General features: G+C 41.8%; 1 protein-coding gene across 2 annotated transcripts in view; it reads left to right on the top strand.

Annotated features, from left to right (window-relative positions):
* Positions 1–684: 684 nt before the first annotated feature.
* Positions 685–16948, top strand: part of NSUN2 (NOP2/Sun RNA methyltransferase 2) — a 32143-nt gene continuing 15879 nt past the window's right edge. The window contains exons 1-8 of one of the 2 annotated variants that reach the window (XM_060278064.1): positions 685–709; positions 1917–2077; positions 6884–6988; positions 7720–7825; positions 8161–8232; positions 10076–10160; positions 12663–12855; positions 14546–14620. In XM_060278064.1, coding sequence (XP_060134047.1) covers positions 2022–2077; positions 6884–6988; positions 7720–7825; positions 8161–8232; positions 10076–10160; positions 12663–12855; positions 14546–14620 — 692 coding nt within the window. In that variant the 5' untranslated portion in view covers positions 685–709; positions 1917–2021. Of the gene's footprint in view, positions 710–775; positions 970–1916; positions 2078–6883; positions 6989–7719; positions 7826–8160; positions 8233–10075; positions 10161–12662; positions 12856–14545; positions 14621–16948 lie in introns of those variants that run through there. The other variant, XM_060278063.1, reaches the window with a different exon arrangement.

The following is a 16948-nucleotide window of genomic DNA, read 5'->3' as shown; positions in this document are numbered from 1 at the left end:
GAACATGAGTTTGACCAAACTGCGGGAGGCAGTGGAAGACAGGAGTGCCTGGCATGCTCTGGTCCATGGGGTCACAAAGTGTCGGACACGACTAAACAACAACATCAAGGGCATTGGTTTGTAAGTAGGTGACATCAATAGGCTCTTTCATCTGGCCTTGCAACACCATTAAAGAGGAATGGGTTTTTCGTACTCTATAATTCATATTTATTTAGTTTTTAAAACTTTTTTTAAAATATTTTTTTTTGCCAGTGCTTCAGTTTTTATTTCTGGAAACAGACCTCATTTAATCCCTCTGCCTGCTCTCTTTGTGTATCTGTCAGCTAGTCTTCTGCATCATTCTGTTTATGAGAGAAAGACGATTGAAAGCCACATTTCATTTCCAGCTAGTTCTGGTTGGTCTCTGAATGCCCAGGTCACGCAATTGCAAACGCTTTGCAACAACTTTTAATGATTTTTTTAAAAAAAAATGCACAAGAAACCTCTGGGCTAGGAAAGAATGCTATGAGCTCTCCGCCGCCCTGTTGGTTGGTGAAACGCGATGTACTGCTTGCAATATTGGACGCTCCGCAGCAACCCAAGCAGTAGCGTTGCGCTCAAACAGCCGCGTTTCTCTTTCGCTCGGCTCTCGTTCCAGTCGCAGGGATCTCGCACGCGCATGCGCAAGCAGAAAGCTGGTAAATGAACCCGGAAACTAAACGGGGGTCGTGTGAGTTTAAAATATTATGTCCTCTTTCCCCCCTCCCTTCTTTCCCCTTTTTCTGCGCATGCGCCCAGAGTCACGTCTCCCCAAAGCAGCGTGGCGTCCGCGGCTGAGGGAGGCTCGTCGTCAGCGCTGCGGCCATTGGGCTCGGCTGCGTCCGTTGGGGCCTGCTTCGGGTCGAGGCCTTGCGTCGTGTGGGCGCGATGGGCCGCAGGCAGCGCCATAGGCGGCAGCCGCAGCCGAATACCCGAGAGAAGGGGCCTGGGGTGAGTCAGGGCCTGGGCCTGGCTGAGGCCTCGCTCTACACGTGTCTCGTTCCACGCGTGTCTCGCTCTACACGAGTCTCGTTCCACGCGTGTCTCGCTCTACACGAGTCTCGTTCCACGCGTGTCTCGCTCTACACGTGCCTCGCTCTACACTTGTCTCATTGTGCCCGTGTCTCTCTCTACACGTTGCTCCTTGTACACGTGTCTCCTACACATGCCTTTTGCCGCCGGGTTGGGTGGGGGGGTAGGGTTCATGTGACAGAATGCCTTCTTGCAAAACGGGATGGGCATGGGGCTTATTTATTTATTGAATCAAATTATTCATTTGTTTGGCATAAGATCTCAGGGCACTTCACAGAATGAAATACAAAGTCAAAAACTTACTAGTTAAGTAAAACAGCAAAACAATAACCCTCCCTTCCCACAGACACATTAAAAAAAGTGTAGAATATTAATCAGCCCAATACCTGGTTGAAGAGGATGCCATGCTAAAATATATACTGTATAATGAAGATGCCAGGCGAACCTCCCTGGGGAGAACATCCCACAAATAGGGAGCCACCACAAAGAAATCCCATTCTTGATTTTCATGTTGCCTTACATAGAGGAGGCTCACGAAGAAGGAAGGGTACTTATTGGAAACGGAAGGAGTTAGCGCATGTTGGGTGGGTAAAGAAGGGCTGGCTTCCTTAATGTGCTAGATTTTTTGTGTGCAGGGAGTTCTATTATTACAGTATTACTATTACTGCTGTTATTTATTAAATTTGTATACAGTACTACCCTTCATCCAAAGAACACAGGGTAGTTCACAGTGCACAATAAAACCACAAAGCCCATTCACGTACTCTGTTGGCGTTTGTCCGCACCTGCAGTTCTGAAGACACAGAATAAGGGATTTGCTCACTCTTTCCTCCTCTTGCTAACTTTTCACACCCACTCACTTTCAGGGCTGGCTTGAAAACTGCTACCCAGAGATTGTGAAGGAGAACGAGCTTTTCGAGCTCTACTATGGCAAGCAGGGCATCGTGCCTCCTGGGGAGTGGGAGAGCTTCATGGCAGCCCTGCGGGAGCCACTGCCTGCCACACTCCGCATCACAGGGTACAAGAGGTGAGCAAAACTTGGTTGCTGGTGCATATAGAATGGGGTGGGTCAAAATTGTACGTATTTTCTAAAATTTGGTTACGTGTGCATAAATTCTATGCAGTGATCTTAAAAGTGATGAAAGCAGCCTGCTTGTAGAGTAGGCCCTGCAGCTATTATCCCCATATTCTAAAGTGAAGGGGAGGAGTCAAGGTGAGAGAGTTCCTAACCTAGTGAGGAACTCATAGTGAGTTCCAAAGATGTTTATTCGGCTGTACGCCCATCATAAAACACAACACAACACAACAAATCAAATAAAAAGCGCAGACTCATACAAACCACAGATAATATAACACAATTCACAGTTCACAAGGACAAATATTAACAATTCAAAAAACATATCTTGAAGGTTTAAGATTAAGATTAAAAATTTAGGAGCCTAACTAAAATCAATATCTGATGTCATTTAAAAAAATTTCCTATGACTATCAATAATCAGCTAACATTCCATTCCGTCTCTTGTACGAGAGGACGGCTGTTAGGAATTTAGCAACCTGTAGAGTAATATAAGGGTCCACATCTTGAAGAACCCAAGCTAGCTGAAGGTAAACTGGATTGTCAGCCAATGGCTGGATTATGGAATTTAATATACTAGCACAAGCCGAACTGTACATAGGGCAGATAAACATAACATGGTGTAAAGATTCAGTTGATTTCATTTCGCAAGCACACATTGAAGAGACTTGGCCCTTAGTAAATCTGTGTCTCAGCACGTTAGTTGGAAAAACATAGTGAGTTCATTGTCAGTATTTCAAAACAGGGACTTTCTGAATTCCATAGTTCACACTGCAGTCTAAATCCTTCATGAGGAGGACAGGGAGCAGCACTTGTTGCAGCAGAACAGCTAGCATTGCATTCACAGCCCTGGCATTTATGCCATGAGGCTGGTGCAGTGAAGAGTCCCGGATTGCATTAACGTCTATAGACCCATTGCATTAATATGTGTAGTGATGAAATGCTTCGAGAGATTGGTCCTTCAACATCTTAGAACATTTTTTCCACTGGACCTTGATAAACACCAGTTCGCCTACAGGAGAAATAGGTCAACAGATTGCCATTGCTACAGGAGAAATAGGTCAACAGATTGGCATTGCTACAGCTTTTCACCTTGCAGCGAGTCATCTGGAGAGATCAGGGAATTATGTCAGAATGCTGTTTATTGATCATAGCTCAGCTTTCAATACCATCCTTCAGGACATTCTCATCGGAAAGTTAAGGGACCTGGACCTTTCTTCTAACATCTGTGATTGGATTAAAGACTTTCTGAGAGATCTGACACAAAGAGTGAGGATTGGACCTGTTACAGCCACCTCCCTGAAGCTCAGCACTGGCACTCCACAGGGATGCGTGCTAAGTCCATAGTATATTCGTTGTACAGTATACTCAAAAGGTATCCACATGGTGCTCAGAGAACAATCTGCACCTAAACATTGGCAAGACAAAGGAGATGGTGTTGTGGACTTTCAGAGGAAGAGAGGGGAGCTAGCTCCATTGTATATCAGGGGGGACTGTGGAGAGAATCTCTTCCTTTAAATATCTGTCCATCTTAGTGAAGACCTAACTTGGAAGGTCAACACAGCCCAGGTGGTTAGGAAGGCCCAACAGAGACTTCATTTCCATAGGCTCTTGCGAAAGAACAAGGTTGGACAGCAACTGATGATTTCCTTCTATTGGTCCACGATAGAAAGTGTTCTCATACTGCATTACGGTGTGGTATGCTGGTTTGACAGCCATGGACAGAGAGTCCCTACGGAGGGTGGGCTGTCCTCTGAGTCCACTAGATGTTATCGCGGGAGACCATCGCCTCAGAAGAGTGTGGAACATTCTCAGGGATTACTTGCACCCTGGCCAGCACCTTTTAAATCTCCTGCCCCCGAGCAGGAGATATAGAAGCATAAGCCACACCAACAGGTTAAAGAACAGTTTTTACACATGGGCCGTGAGGCTGCTGTATGAAATACAGCAACATTGCAGCTGACATTCGGGGTTGGTGTAACAAGGACAGAGAGATTGTGGGGGGTGGGATGTGGGGCTCATTTAATCTCACTGTAAACAAGTGGTACAGTGACAATAAAATTTTATTTATTTATTTATTTATTTATTTATTTATTTATTTATTTATTTATTTGATTGGGCCTGCTGCCATCATGCGACAGCAGAATGCCCCATCCCCGAGAGACCCAATTTCTGGGCTTTCGACTGGTGGGGATGCTGCTATCTGAAGCTTCCACCTCCTGTTTTGGGTTTCACATGAGAGTGTTCCCCCCGGTGTGCCGTCTCCATCAGGAAAGTTCGGCAGAGTCTGTTCCGTCCGGACCTCAGCGCAGTAGATTAGGAGCTGGGATTGCTCTGCTTGTCTCTTAGCCAGTACTCCTTTTGTGTATGGGGGAGGTGGGAGGGGCAGGGGGAATCCAATTTCCCCTTTGAGAGGAAACGTGCTCCCCTCCAATAAGCATGTATATAAGTTTGAAAGCTTTGAAGTGGAGAATGCAACTGACAGAAGCTTTCTTAATAAAGAAGGAAGCCCTGTAGTAAGGGAGGACTGTGTTCCTGGTTCCTTCACCATTGAAGCTTCTTATGAAATTAAACACAAAACCATTTATTTTCCACAATGGTTCTACAAAGTTGCAGTTGGCTGATGGAAATGGAACACAAGAGCCCTGCTGAATCAAACTAAAGCCTGTGGTGTATGCAGTTAATTTCTTTGTTGCGTTATCACAGGGATAAAGTCCACGTTGGACTACAAAGCTCATAATTCTTGGTCTTATGCTGTGCTGGCTGGGAGCAAAGGGAGTTGAACCCCTACATCTCAAAAGCCATAGACTTTATATCCCTGTACTGTTGGTGCTTGGCAAAAGCAAAGATTTTGTAGGTCTCTGTACTTCAGAAATCTGCAGAACTTGCTTCACCAAGCAGTTTTCTGAAGTAATGGCAAACTATACCTGTGTAACTTGTATTATCCAGGGTGTGGGCAGGCTATGCTAAAAAATGTGTGTTGCTTAACATGGCAGGCTTGTTCATTGAAGAGCTCGCACAAGCAGTCCCAGAACAGAGGCTGAATTAATCCAGCCCAGGCCCTCTCTGGACAACCATATGCCACATCAGGGTTAAACATTAGAAATGAATATCAACTAAAAAGTATGAATTCCACCTTTTAAACATACAATAACATGATGGACAACAAGGCAAAAGAAAACCAGCTCATTTTCCCCAATCATACCATTAAACAAATTGACCCAATTAAATTTCCAGCCCCCCTTGTATTGCAATAAGCACAGCTTAATCTAGCAACAGTTAAAAATGCACACCATTCAATTCCACTCAAGCACACTTGTATATGATCAACACAACTTGCATGGAACACAAAGATTATAATGGTTTAATATTAGATCCAAATTTAATATTCTGGCACACTCTTTCTTCAAATTCTACAAGTATTTCCTTAATTCAATTGTACATCCTTAGCAGCACTGACATGTCTGTATCCTGAGACCCAGGCAAACCTGGACAAATACTGACATGCAAGGCGCAATTCAACCTCTGATAAAAGATTCATGCCACTTTTCCTTTTATCTCACCTGAGGGGTGGGAAAGATCTAATAGGTTCTCAGCTTGGCAGGGTTGGGGGGGGTGTTGTATAGAGCCCACTTTCCTAACAGACCTAACAGTAACACTTATCTATTCTCCCCCCCCCCCCCTAATAAGAGTTAAACAGCTTATAAAATATTTTATAAAGTACTATTATTCATCTTGATTCTTATAAACGTTGGCACAGAAGCAACTTGAATCCATATTATAACTACTTCATGGAGAGGACAATTAATTAGTTACTACTGTATTTGGTTTTCTGTATTCTGGCTGTAAAAAGAGACTCAAGATTTCTGTGGCAATATGGAGAAAGCCTTGTGGTAGCAGTTGGTAAGGTAAAGGTAAAGGGACCCCTGACCATTAGGTCCAGTCATGACCGACTCTGGGGTTGCGGCGCTCATCTCGTGTTATTGGCTGAAGGAGCTGGCATACAGCTTCCAGGTCATGTGGCCAGCATGACAGCCGCTTCTGGTGAACCAGAGCAGCACACAGAAACACCATTTACCTTCCCGCCAGAGCGGTTCTTATTTATCTACTTGCACCTACGAACTGCTTGGTTGGCAGGACCTGGGACCAAGCAACGGGAGCTCACCCCGTCGCGGGGATTCGAACTGCCGACCTTCCAATCAGCAAGCCCTAGGCTCTGTGGTTTAACCCACATCGCCACCTGCGGCCCGGTAGCGGTTGGTACCTTGTAGTAAACTGGCATACTGATTAAATTTCGAACAGCCTCCAGTCATGTAAAATGTACTTTTCAAGAAAATGAGTCAGTTCCAAAAATCCTGTAACTATGGTAGTATTGTGACGGGGTGAGCTCCCGTTGCTCGGTCCCAGCGCCTGCCAACCTAGCAGTTCGAAAGCACGTCAAAGTGCAAGTAGATAAATAGGTAGCACTACAGCGGGAAGGTAAACGGCATTTCCATGTGCTGCTCTGGTTTGCTCTGGTTTTGCTGGCCACATGACCTGGAAGCTGTATGCCGGCTCCCTCGGCCAATAATGCGAGATGAGCGCCGCAACCCCAGAGTCGGTCACAATGGACCTAATGGTCAGGGGTCCCTTTACCTTTATGGTAGTACTGTAGTTAGAATTAGGTTTTTATTGAGATTTTTAAAAGTAGTTACAGTGAAATAATAAGTTTTACTGGTTTCTTATTCTACTGTTTTAATGTTGTTTTTCATTTTGTAGCCATGCTAAAGAAATTCTCCATTGTTTGAAGAATAAATATTTCAAGGAATTAGAAAACCAGGTGGTAGACGGTCAGAAAATTGAAATGCCTCAGCCATTAAGCTGGTAAGACTACCTGTAGGATAGCCATCAACATATTTAGCATGTTCCTGCCTTTGCTGTGTAATTGTCTACACTGACTTTGAAGGAATATTAGCCATTTTTTCCTGCTATGTGGTATTCTCAACTTATTAGTTGCAGTGTGATCTTTTTAAAGATTATTCTAAATGGACCCATAAATACATGTGTGGAATACCATTGAGAAGTGACTGCAGGGGGAATGGGTAAAAATAGCCTCTCCGCTTCTAACAGTGTGAACGTCTGGTGAATTGGAGTCTGTTCTAAGTATAAGAGGAGCCCTTCATTTGCAGATGGGCTTCTTGGGATCCAAGTTGGGATGGTGGAGAACTCTGGTTCACTCCACAGGAGCAAACCTTCCCGGCCAACATCCAAATTTCGTCGGTCGGGATCTCGACGGACTGCCTGGATCTCGTGGGAGTATGCTACTATTCCGCCCATTCCTTTGATGTCCAATGGAGGTCGCAATGTATTTTGACACAAAATCAGGTGTGCCATAGGTGTGCCATCTGTCCAATCTAAGTTGATAGGGACACTGTGCCATTCGCATGTGATGCTGTGGCCAAATTTGATCACAATCGGGCAAGTGGTTTCGGAGAAAGGTGGGCATTAACAAAACACATTTTCTGCATATATGAATGATAAGATGGAATGGCATGCTCCATTTTTCCATTTCAAATATCCTGGTGATAGTTCTTACAAAAACTGTATTTCATTAGGTATCCAGAAGAGTTGGCATGGCACACAAACCTAAGCAGAAAGGTCCTGCGAAAATCCCCACAACTAGAAAAATTCCATCATTTTCTTGTTAGTGAAACAGAATGTGTAAGTATGTTCCTAAGTTGTTGTTTTAATTCATTTTGTGTCTTACTGTGATCTTTTGCATCAAAGAATTGTTACTCCCTGTCTTGCCATTGACATGTCCCTTAGGGAACTAGAGATTGCTGTGTCAAAGTGAAAAGTAAGGTGCACATGAAAGTGTCTTCTGACAATGTGTTAATGAAATTCTCCCATTAATAGTTTGTTAGGAACAAAATCAGAAAGGATTAGAGCAATAAAACTTGCATTAGGGTTTCATATATACATTTTCTGCATCTAAAATATTCCAAACCCAAAATTGGAGTTGCCACTGATTACAAATTTTTATTTTATTGTTCTAGGGGAACATTAGTCGTCAAGAAGCTGTCAGTATGATTCCTCCCCTGCTCCTTAATGTCCAGTCTCATCACAAGGTAGGCCTTGCATTGCTATTGGATCTTGAAGTCTTGTTAAAAGTAGCCTGACACAGTACATCTGATATACGGTACTCTTTTTTTATTATTATAAATTTGCAGTATATTACAAATTCACCCTGGGGAGTGGCTTTGCTGAAGCCTGGCTTCAGGGTATCAATAAGACACATTTCTGTTGCTTAAAAGGTTGGTCACTCAGTTGCGCATTAGGGCAGTGGCCAGTTGCACGAGTGGCTTAATCATTTTATCCTTTTACAGTATCGCTTCATTCTTTCTCAATTACATACATTCAGAATAAAAAGGATTGTGAAGTTAGCTGGAAAGGTATTTCAACACATACTTGAATTAATGCATTCTTCATTGATGTACTTCTATTCAATTGCTACGGACTGATCTTAATTAGATCTCCCAGTTTTAACTGGAATGTTTGTAGTACAGTGGTACCTCGACTTAGGAAGACGATCCGTTCCGCGGCCGTCTTCGGTTGTCGAAGTCTTCGGTTGTCGAAGCGCCCGTTCTGCGCATGCGTGAAGTGCGATTTCGTGCTTCTGCGCATGTGCCGACTGCGCGCGCCACTTCTGCGCAGGCGAAAGACTTCCGGGTTTGTCAACTTTGTAAGTCAATCAATCAAAAGTTTATTGCATTAGCCATATAGCCATAGCACATATAAAAGATCAAACAGGCAACTGTCGCACAACAACATAGAATACAACAAATACAACTATAACATTAAATATAACGTTAAATATAAAATCCAGCTGAGTGCGGCTGGTAAGGTAAGGTAAAAGACAAAGCGAGGTGTGTCGACTGTGAGTATAACAGGAATTTACATAGGACTAGGGCTGGGCAAGTTAGCGGAAAAGGTGGCCCTGAGTTTCAGGGCCTGTAAAATGTAGATGACCACATCGCGTGAAACCAAGGGGTTGGCGTCCACCAATAAGTACTTCATGCGGTCGATGTCCCGTGCGATGGTCGTCGGGATTAAAGAGAGAAGCCTGGATCTTACTGAGGCATATAAAGGACAGTAAAAGAAAAAGTGTATATAGTCCTCAATCTTTCTCTCATTGCATGGGCAAAGTCGAAGGTTCAATGGTGTGTTGGAAAAAACGCCATGTAAGAATGCTGTAGGAATGACGTGGAATCGAGCTAGTGTGAAGGTCCTTCTTAATGTGGGGTTTGTCAATTCGCTCAGATAGTGGGCCAGAGATCTAACTGCCTTCATGTGGGGAAGCCACGTGGAGAGTTTGCCACTTTAGATTGTGCTAGATCGAAGGCTTCATCCCTAGCTATGATCCAACTGCGGATTTTATTTTATTTCGGAAGTCGAAACCTTTGGAAGTCGAGGTATGACTGTATTGTGGAGGGCTTAGAATCGTCTTACTGAAATGAAGAATTCTGTAGACTTTGCCCTTTACTGAAGTAACTACTTCTAAGCAGATAATACAATTGTGAGAGTTACTTTCCCAGGTACTGTATGTATACGCAAAATCGCGTATATTGAGGAACACTATCTAAAAAGCCTAAATCCACCAAACTCCACCACAGTCGCTCCCTCCAAGCCTCCTTTCTCAAACTCCCAACTCTCCACATGCCTCAAAAGCCGATCCAAAGCCTTCTGGGATTGCAGTTGCAAAGGCTCCTGGGATTGCTAGCTGCTTCAACACTCTTTTTGTGCCATTTTTGCAGTTTAAATTGATTTATTTAACTGATTCCCAATGCTTTGCATATATGTGGTTGCACACGAGTTGAACGTGCATTAGTGGGGAGATGCCTATATGTAATTTAATTTTTTGTACATATATTAATGAGCTCTTTTATTTGTGTATTGTTTTCCTCTTGGTAGATTCTAGATCTGTGTGCTGCACCAGGGTCCAAAACTGCCCAGCTTATTGAAATGCTGCACGCAGACATGAATGTTCCTTTTCCAGGTAAGTGAGATGGAGTGTTATATAGAGATACCTGCCCCATTTTTTGTTGAGAAACAAAATTCATTTCAGTCAAGGCTGTACCTTTCAGGGTTAGCATTGGATTATGGCCATTAGTGCCCAGTTTTCTCACACATAAGATGCAATTCAACCCAAGAAAGAGGCGGACCTTCAAGTAATGTTTTTGAAGGTTTGCCAAAAAGATTCATGAAGGGGAGAGGACTTAAAGCCACATGGTGCCAAACAGTATAGGCCCTGCATAGAATAGGGACCTGCTTCTGGAACCTCAATATGGTTGCTGTTAGCAGTTGGATCTTACCTGTGGATTCCACTATTTCACCTTCCTCAGTGCAATCACCCCTTTGTCACACATTTTCTTAATATTGAGGTATATGTATTTGTGTATTATTTCTGCTACTTGGCCACACTGGAACCTTTAAGCCATCACCCAAGAAGCACCTTTTCCCTGTTGTGTTTCTTTACCTGGATTAAAAATGGGCTTCCACTTCTTTTATATTAGTTGCGTTTCATCCCCTTTCTCGTGTCTGGTCATTTTGTGTTGGCCTTTTCCTGTCCCTCTGCTTTCCCAGATCCATCCTGTTTTTGTCATCTATCAGTCTTCATATTCTCTTCCTGTATCTTTAGTGCCACCAGTGTTTCAGACACCTTTCCTGTTCTTTTTTCTTATATCTCTCACGACAAAGTTCCTTCCTCATTACCCTGATTTCATCAGTTTATTTTTGTAGGCAAAGCTACTAAGTGGTTTCATAACTGATCATTTCTTAGAATGCTTTTCTTGTTTTATTAAAGCCACTTAAAAACAAATCTATAACACTTCTCTTTTTATATAACTTCAAATAATGCTCAAAACGTAACTTAACTATCGCATCATGTGGTTATTAGATCATACAATGTCCTGAGCTTTCTGTTTCCAGCAGTGAGAAATGGCTGACTCCCATACAATCAGACCCCAGCCGTGCCAGTAATTCAGGGCTGATATGGGGGTAATTATCCTTGGCAGACTCCCCAGGGTGGGGGAGGACTGTCTCGTAGACCCGCAGATTGTCCGAGGTTGCCAGCTTGCATCGTGCAAGAGGCAGGACACTGGGTCCCAGAGCACGAAACAGCTGGCACTCTATGAAGTCACTCTCATAGCCGGGAATATCTGTTTGATGAAATAATCAGATTTGGAGAATAAACAGACATAGTCTGGACCGAAGAAGACAGAAAAAACCTGCAGATTTGTACAGTCTCTGGCTAGGACTTCAAGGCCCGGACTTCGAAGAGATTCGAGTCATGGTGTTTGGATCAAGGAGGTATTGTACGGTCTTTGTTTCTCCACAATACTTACAATTGGTTTTTCTGCCAAGCCTCATTAAGAAATCTAATTTATTTTGAGGCGTACATATGGACTTCTATTTATAATTGGGTATTCAACTGTGCAGCTTTATTTGGCTTGAAAGACTTGATAAAGAAAAGAAGAAACAAGATGGCGCTTGTTAATGACACAGCACAGAAAAATGCGAGTTCCCTGTTTCGAAGGAACTGGAGATGCTTGTTGGCTGACTTTGTAGTGATTTGAGACAATAAATTGGGATAACATGCAGAGCAGCTGTTTGCAGAGTTTCTTCATTAAGTGTGAGAGAGAAGGCTAAATGGATGTCTAGCAGCTCCTAGGGCCCAGGAGAGGGGAATGTGTTGTCTCCAAAAGCTGATCGATCGTCAAATGATTTATATCTGTGGAATACAGTTTCTTTATAGTACAAGATGCAAACAGTATGCCTTTCATCAATCGACATACTTGGACAACAGACCGGATGGGAGTAACTTAACAACTTAACAACATGGGAGTTGCTGTCTCATTAAATTTTAAATGAGGACTTGGGCAACAGCCTGGATAGGAAGTGGAATGAGGTCAGGAGGGGCTGCGCTGGTAAACAGACAGTTGGAAAAATACAATCTTACAAATAAAGTGGTACTTAATGGATATAAGGATATATGACTTTTGACATGATTGAGAATCGCACAGCCAGGAATGGAGAATTTTAAAATGGTAAAATTGGAATGTGGAAAATAGGAGAACAACAAGAAGAAGCAGGAATGAGACATGAGAATGCTCTTCAGGAGGTCCAGACTATGGGAAGCCCAGAAAAAAATTAATAATTAATAATTTGGACTACAATTTGGCTCTTTTTTCTTTTCTTTTTTAGTTTAGTGTTTTTCATTGGAATATGATTATATGTTAATTGGCTGTTTCTATTGGAAAACATTAAAAAAAAAGACCAGACAATGTCCTATAAAATGTTAATGTCAATTGACACCCCCTCCCTCGTACTTTATATTGATGATTATTCTAAAAAAAATTCTCATAAATTATGCTTTTGCTTATAACATTTTCTTAATATTCTTTTGAGCACCTTGTCTAATATACTGCAGAAAAATTCATTTGTTTGCCCCCTCCAGAATTCCACCTTTAACCTAAAGAGTTCATTTTTTTTCCTTTAGAGGGATTTGTAATTGCAAATGATGTGGACAACAAGCGTTGCTATTTACTGGTTCATCAAGCAAAGAGGTTAAACAGCCCTTGTATCATGGTTGTAAATCATGATGCTTCCAGCATCCCTAATTTACAGATCACCACTAATGGAAAGAAGGAGATCCTCTTTTATGATAGGATATTATGTGATGTCCCTTGCAGGTATGTGCTTCTGACTTTTTATTACTAGTATGCCCTTTACATCACATCAAGATAACCAGGTGTGATGTTTTGTATAGGGAGAGAGGATTTGCATCTGAGAGACCGGAGTTCAAATCTCTTGCTCTGTGGGTAACCTTGGGCAAATTATTATATCCCAGGATTGCTTCTAAATGTGGGAAGCAAAAGTGCTCATGCACGCCACTTTGCGCTCATTGGAAGAAGTGTGGAATACAAAATAATTCATAAGTTTCTAAAATTAAAGCATAGTAAAATTTTCTCAGCCTTAATTATTATTTTTAGTTGTGCACAATAGCCTTTTATTAGTGTCATGTTTGTCTTTTGCATCCTGTTCAGTTTTCTTTGAAGTATGCATCTGCTTTGAAATAGCAGAGATCTCAAAAACTGAACCACAGTCTTACTAACAACAGCTGTGCTTAAAAACAAACAAACAAACAAACAAACAAACAAACAAACAAACAAACAAACGGGGAAAGGAGTAACTGAAAGAATAGACTACAAAAGTGTGCTTCACTTTTTGCCAAATCTAGTCTGTTGATTTTCTGGTGCTGATAGAACCTAGTGGCTGATATAATCCAGGGTTAGGCAACCTAAGGCCCATGGGCCGGATGCTGCCCAATCGCCTTCTCAATCTGGCCCGCAGATGGTCTGGGAATCAGCATGTTTTTACATGAGTAGAATGTGTCCTTTTATTTAAAATGCATCTCTGGGTTATTTGTGGGGCTTGCCTGGTATTTTTACATTAGTAGAATGTCTGCTTTCATTTAAAATGCGTCTCTGGGTTATTTGTGGGGCATAGGAATTCGTTCATTCCCCCCCCCCATATAATCCGACCCCCCACATGGTCTGAGGGACGGTGGACCGGCCTATGGCTGAAAAAGGTTGCTGACCCCGATATAATCAGTTTCACAACTTGTTTTTCAGGAGAAATTACAGCCTGACCACAATTTCCCAAACATTGGTAACCTCATGGCTGGATTACTGCAATAAGACAGTCTATATGGGGCTACTATTGGGATGGTGCAAAGGCTCCAGCTGCTACTGGATATGGTGACTAGGTTTCTTGGGGGGCAAATTGCTACCAGCATATAACACCCTGATTGCGGGGTTTGTACTGACAGCCAATCTGCTACCAGGCCGAGTTCAAGGTGTTCGTATTAATATATGCATCCCTAAACAGCTCAATATCAGGTTATTTAAGAGACTGTTTGAACCCTTCTATACCCAGTAGACAGCTGCCATCTGCGGGACAGTTTCTCCAGCAAGTTCCAAAGCTTTCAGAAGCCTCCTCTATAGTAGCTCAGAGCAGAGCTTTTAGTGTGCCTCTATTTTGTTGGAATAGCATTCCTGTCAAAATACCACCAGTACCTACTATCTGCACTTTCCAGAAACAACTGAAGACATTTTTGCTCCAATACGCTTTCCTCGGTGGATAAATTCTCTTTACCACGACCATCCACTTGTTACTGATTTAGATTAGTTTTGGTTTAGTTTTAGTTGTTTTTCTGTTTTTCATTGTTTATATAATTGCCTTGAGACAGTGTTTTAGAAAGCGATTAATAAATAATAATAGTCAATGATGCAATTATTTCTGATTTTCAAAACACACAAGGTGTGTTACTGACTCAGAATGTAGCTTACTGGTTTCATTGGAATTCATCTCCTCTTGCAGTGGAGATGGTACCATGAGAAAAAACATTGATGTATGGAAAAAGTGGACTACTCAAAACAGCTTGCATCTACATGGGTAAGAAACCATTTTATTTCTAATATCACATCCTTTTTGAACTTCAGTGGAATAAGATTACAAGTAATAACTTCACATTTTCACAAAATGTATTTCCTTGTATTTTAATCTCCCCACCCTTCAAGGTATTTCAAGCTAGTTTACTGTAAAGTTAAAAATTGGTTCACACACATCATAAGCATATACGGTAGATTTTATGCCTAGTGGGGCACAGGAGCAAACTTTTTGCATGAAATGCCTAGATGTCAGGGCCCTTAATTAGTAAGGGTTTTATCATGATGATGTAATAACTATGGTGTCCAAAACAGAGGCCAGTGACTAAATAATTCAGAATATTTTGCTGTGAATGAGTAAGATAAGTGTATAAACTCAGAGGTAGTATTCAACTAAGTTTTCCTCAGAGTAGACCTAACTTAGCCATGCCTGTCAATTTCAGTAGGTCTACTCTGGGTAAAAATTGGTTGAATACCACTAAAATATATAAAAGCAAGTTTTTCTTCCCTTCAACTTTGTTTTCAATATTTGACAATTGATTTTTTAAATGTTGCAAAATGGAGAAAAGAATAACAGATGTGAGAACAATATAAACTCTCATTAACAAATACTGCACCATTGATAATACTTCACATGCTTTAATCTGGACACATTCCAGATTCATAGTCGTACATTCCCCCATTTATATTCTCTCTGCTGCTTTCCCAACCAAACCCTTCACAGTAAGAAGGCAGCTTTGGCCAACAAGGCATTAATTATTCCATGGTTGATCATACATTTTAGAATATAACATACTGACTTATGTATGTCCATACCAGTTATAAAAAAAGATTGTAGAGAGTAATGGTCTTGCAATCTGCTCCTTTGTTGTTTATCTGGATTAGCACATTTGTACCTTTGCATTACATTTCAGATGATAGTTCAGTGTCTTCAGTACATTTCCAAGAATAGCTTGTGGGTAAGGGATTGGTCAATACTTCTCTATTGACTAATCAGATACAGTGGTACCTCGGTTTACAAACACAATTGGTTCCGGAAGTCTGTACTTAACCTGAAGCGTACTTAACCTGAAGTGAACTTTCCCATTGAAAGGAATGGAAAGGGGATTAATCTGTTCCACACGGTCCATGGAGTACTTAAACTGAAGTGTACTTAACCTGAAGCAAACTTTCCCATTGAAAGTAATGGAAAGGGGATTAATCTGTTCCAGACGGGTCCGCAGAGTACTCAACCTGAAGCGTACTTAACTCGAGGTATGAGTGTAATTGGTTCCGGAAGTCCGTACTTAACCTGAAGCGTACTTAACCTGAAGCGAACTTTCCCATTGAAAGTAATGGAAAGGGGATTAATCTGTTCCAGACGGGTCCGCAGAGTACTCAACCTGAAGCGTACTTAACTCGAGGTATGAGTGTAATTGGTTCCGGAAGTCCGTACTTAACCTGAAGCGTACTTAACCTGAAGCGAACTTTCCTATTGAAAGTAATGGAAAGTGGATTAATCCGTTCCAGACAGGTCCGCGGAGTACTTAAACTGAAAATACTCAAACCGAGGCGTACTTAAACCGAGGTATGACTGTATTCCAAGAATGCCAGCATTGAGGAGGATTGACCATGCTCCCTTTTGCAGGAAAAAACAACATGTCTTGTGGCATCTTAATGACTAAACAAATGCAGATTAAATAATAATAGGTATACTGTCATGCTGTGGTCAAGGAGACCCAGGCTCAAATCCTCACTCAGCAAAAAAAGACATTAGCTGAAAGGTCAGGTGAAGGGAACAGTAAAAAAAAAAAGGTAATAAAGCTAAATAATTAACAGTTTTAAAAACTCTGCCATTGTTTCACAATAAGAGCTGTAATTTTGATTTTCTTTTTAGGATACAGATCAGACATGTAGGTTGTTACTTTTGCTTTCACAGTGTTAATGTTTTTAGAAACACTTTACCATTAGTTAACTGGCTATTTGGGCAAACCGTTTTTGACTGTCAAATATCCAACCCTAAGCACCACACCAGCACCAGTTCAGTTTGCCTCCTTAATTTTTCTACACACAGTGTATGACATCCTTTGGTTGCATCTTAGTTGATTCCTTATTCCATACACTCAAAAGACTTAATAAATGGTGTATTCTACATACATATAAACGGCTTTGTATATGATACAGCAATTGACGTGACTTGTTGAATGGGTAGGAACAATTGAGCTCTTTCAGTGTGACAAAACATGTTGACAAAACATGTGACAGTGTGACAAAACATGTTGAAAGCAGTGTCAAAGTCAACTTGAAATCTCATGACCAACTCTTGGGAAAGGATGATGAGATACTAACCTGTTCG

This window comes from Zootoca vivipara, chromosome 8 (assembly GCF_963506605.1).
Source record: "Zootoca vivipara chromosome 8, rZooViv1.1, whole genome shotgun sequence".
Classification (NCBI taxonomy): Eukaryota; Metazoa; Chordata; class Lepidosauria; order Squamata; family Lacertidae; genus Zootoca; species Zootoca vivipara.
Note: the sequence above shows the minus strand (reverse complement) of the source record. Positions and strands in the feature narration are given on the sequence as shown.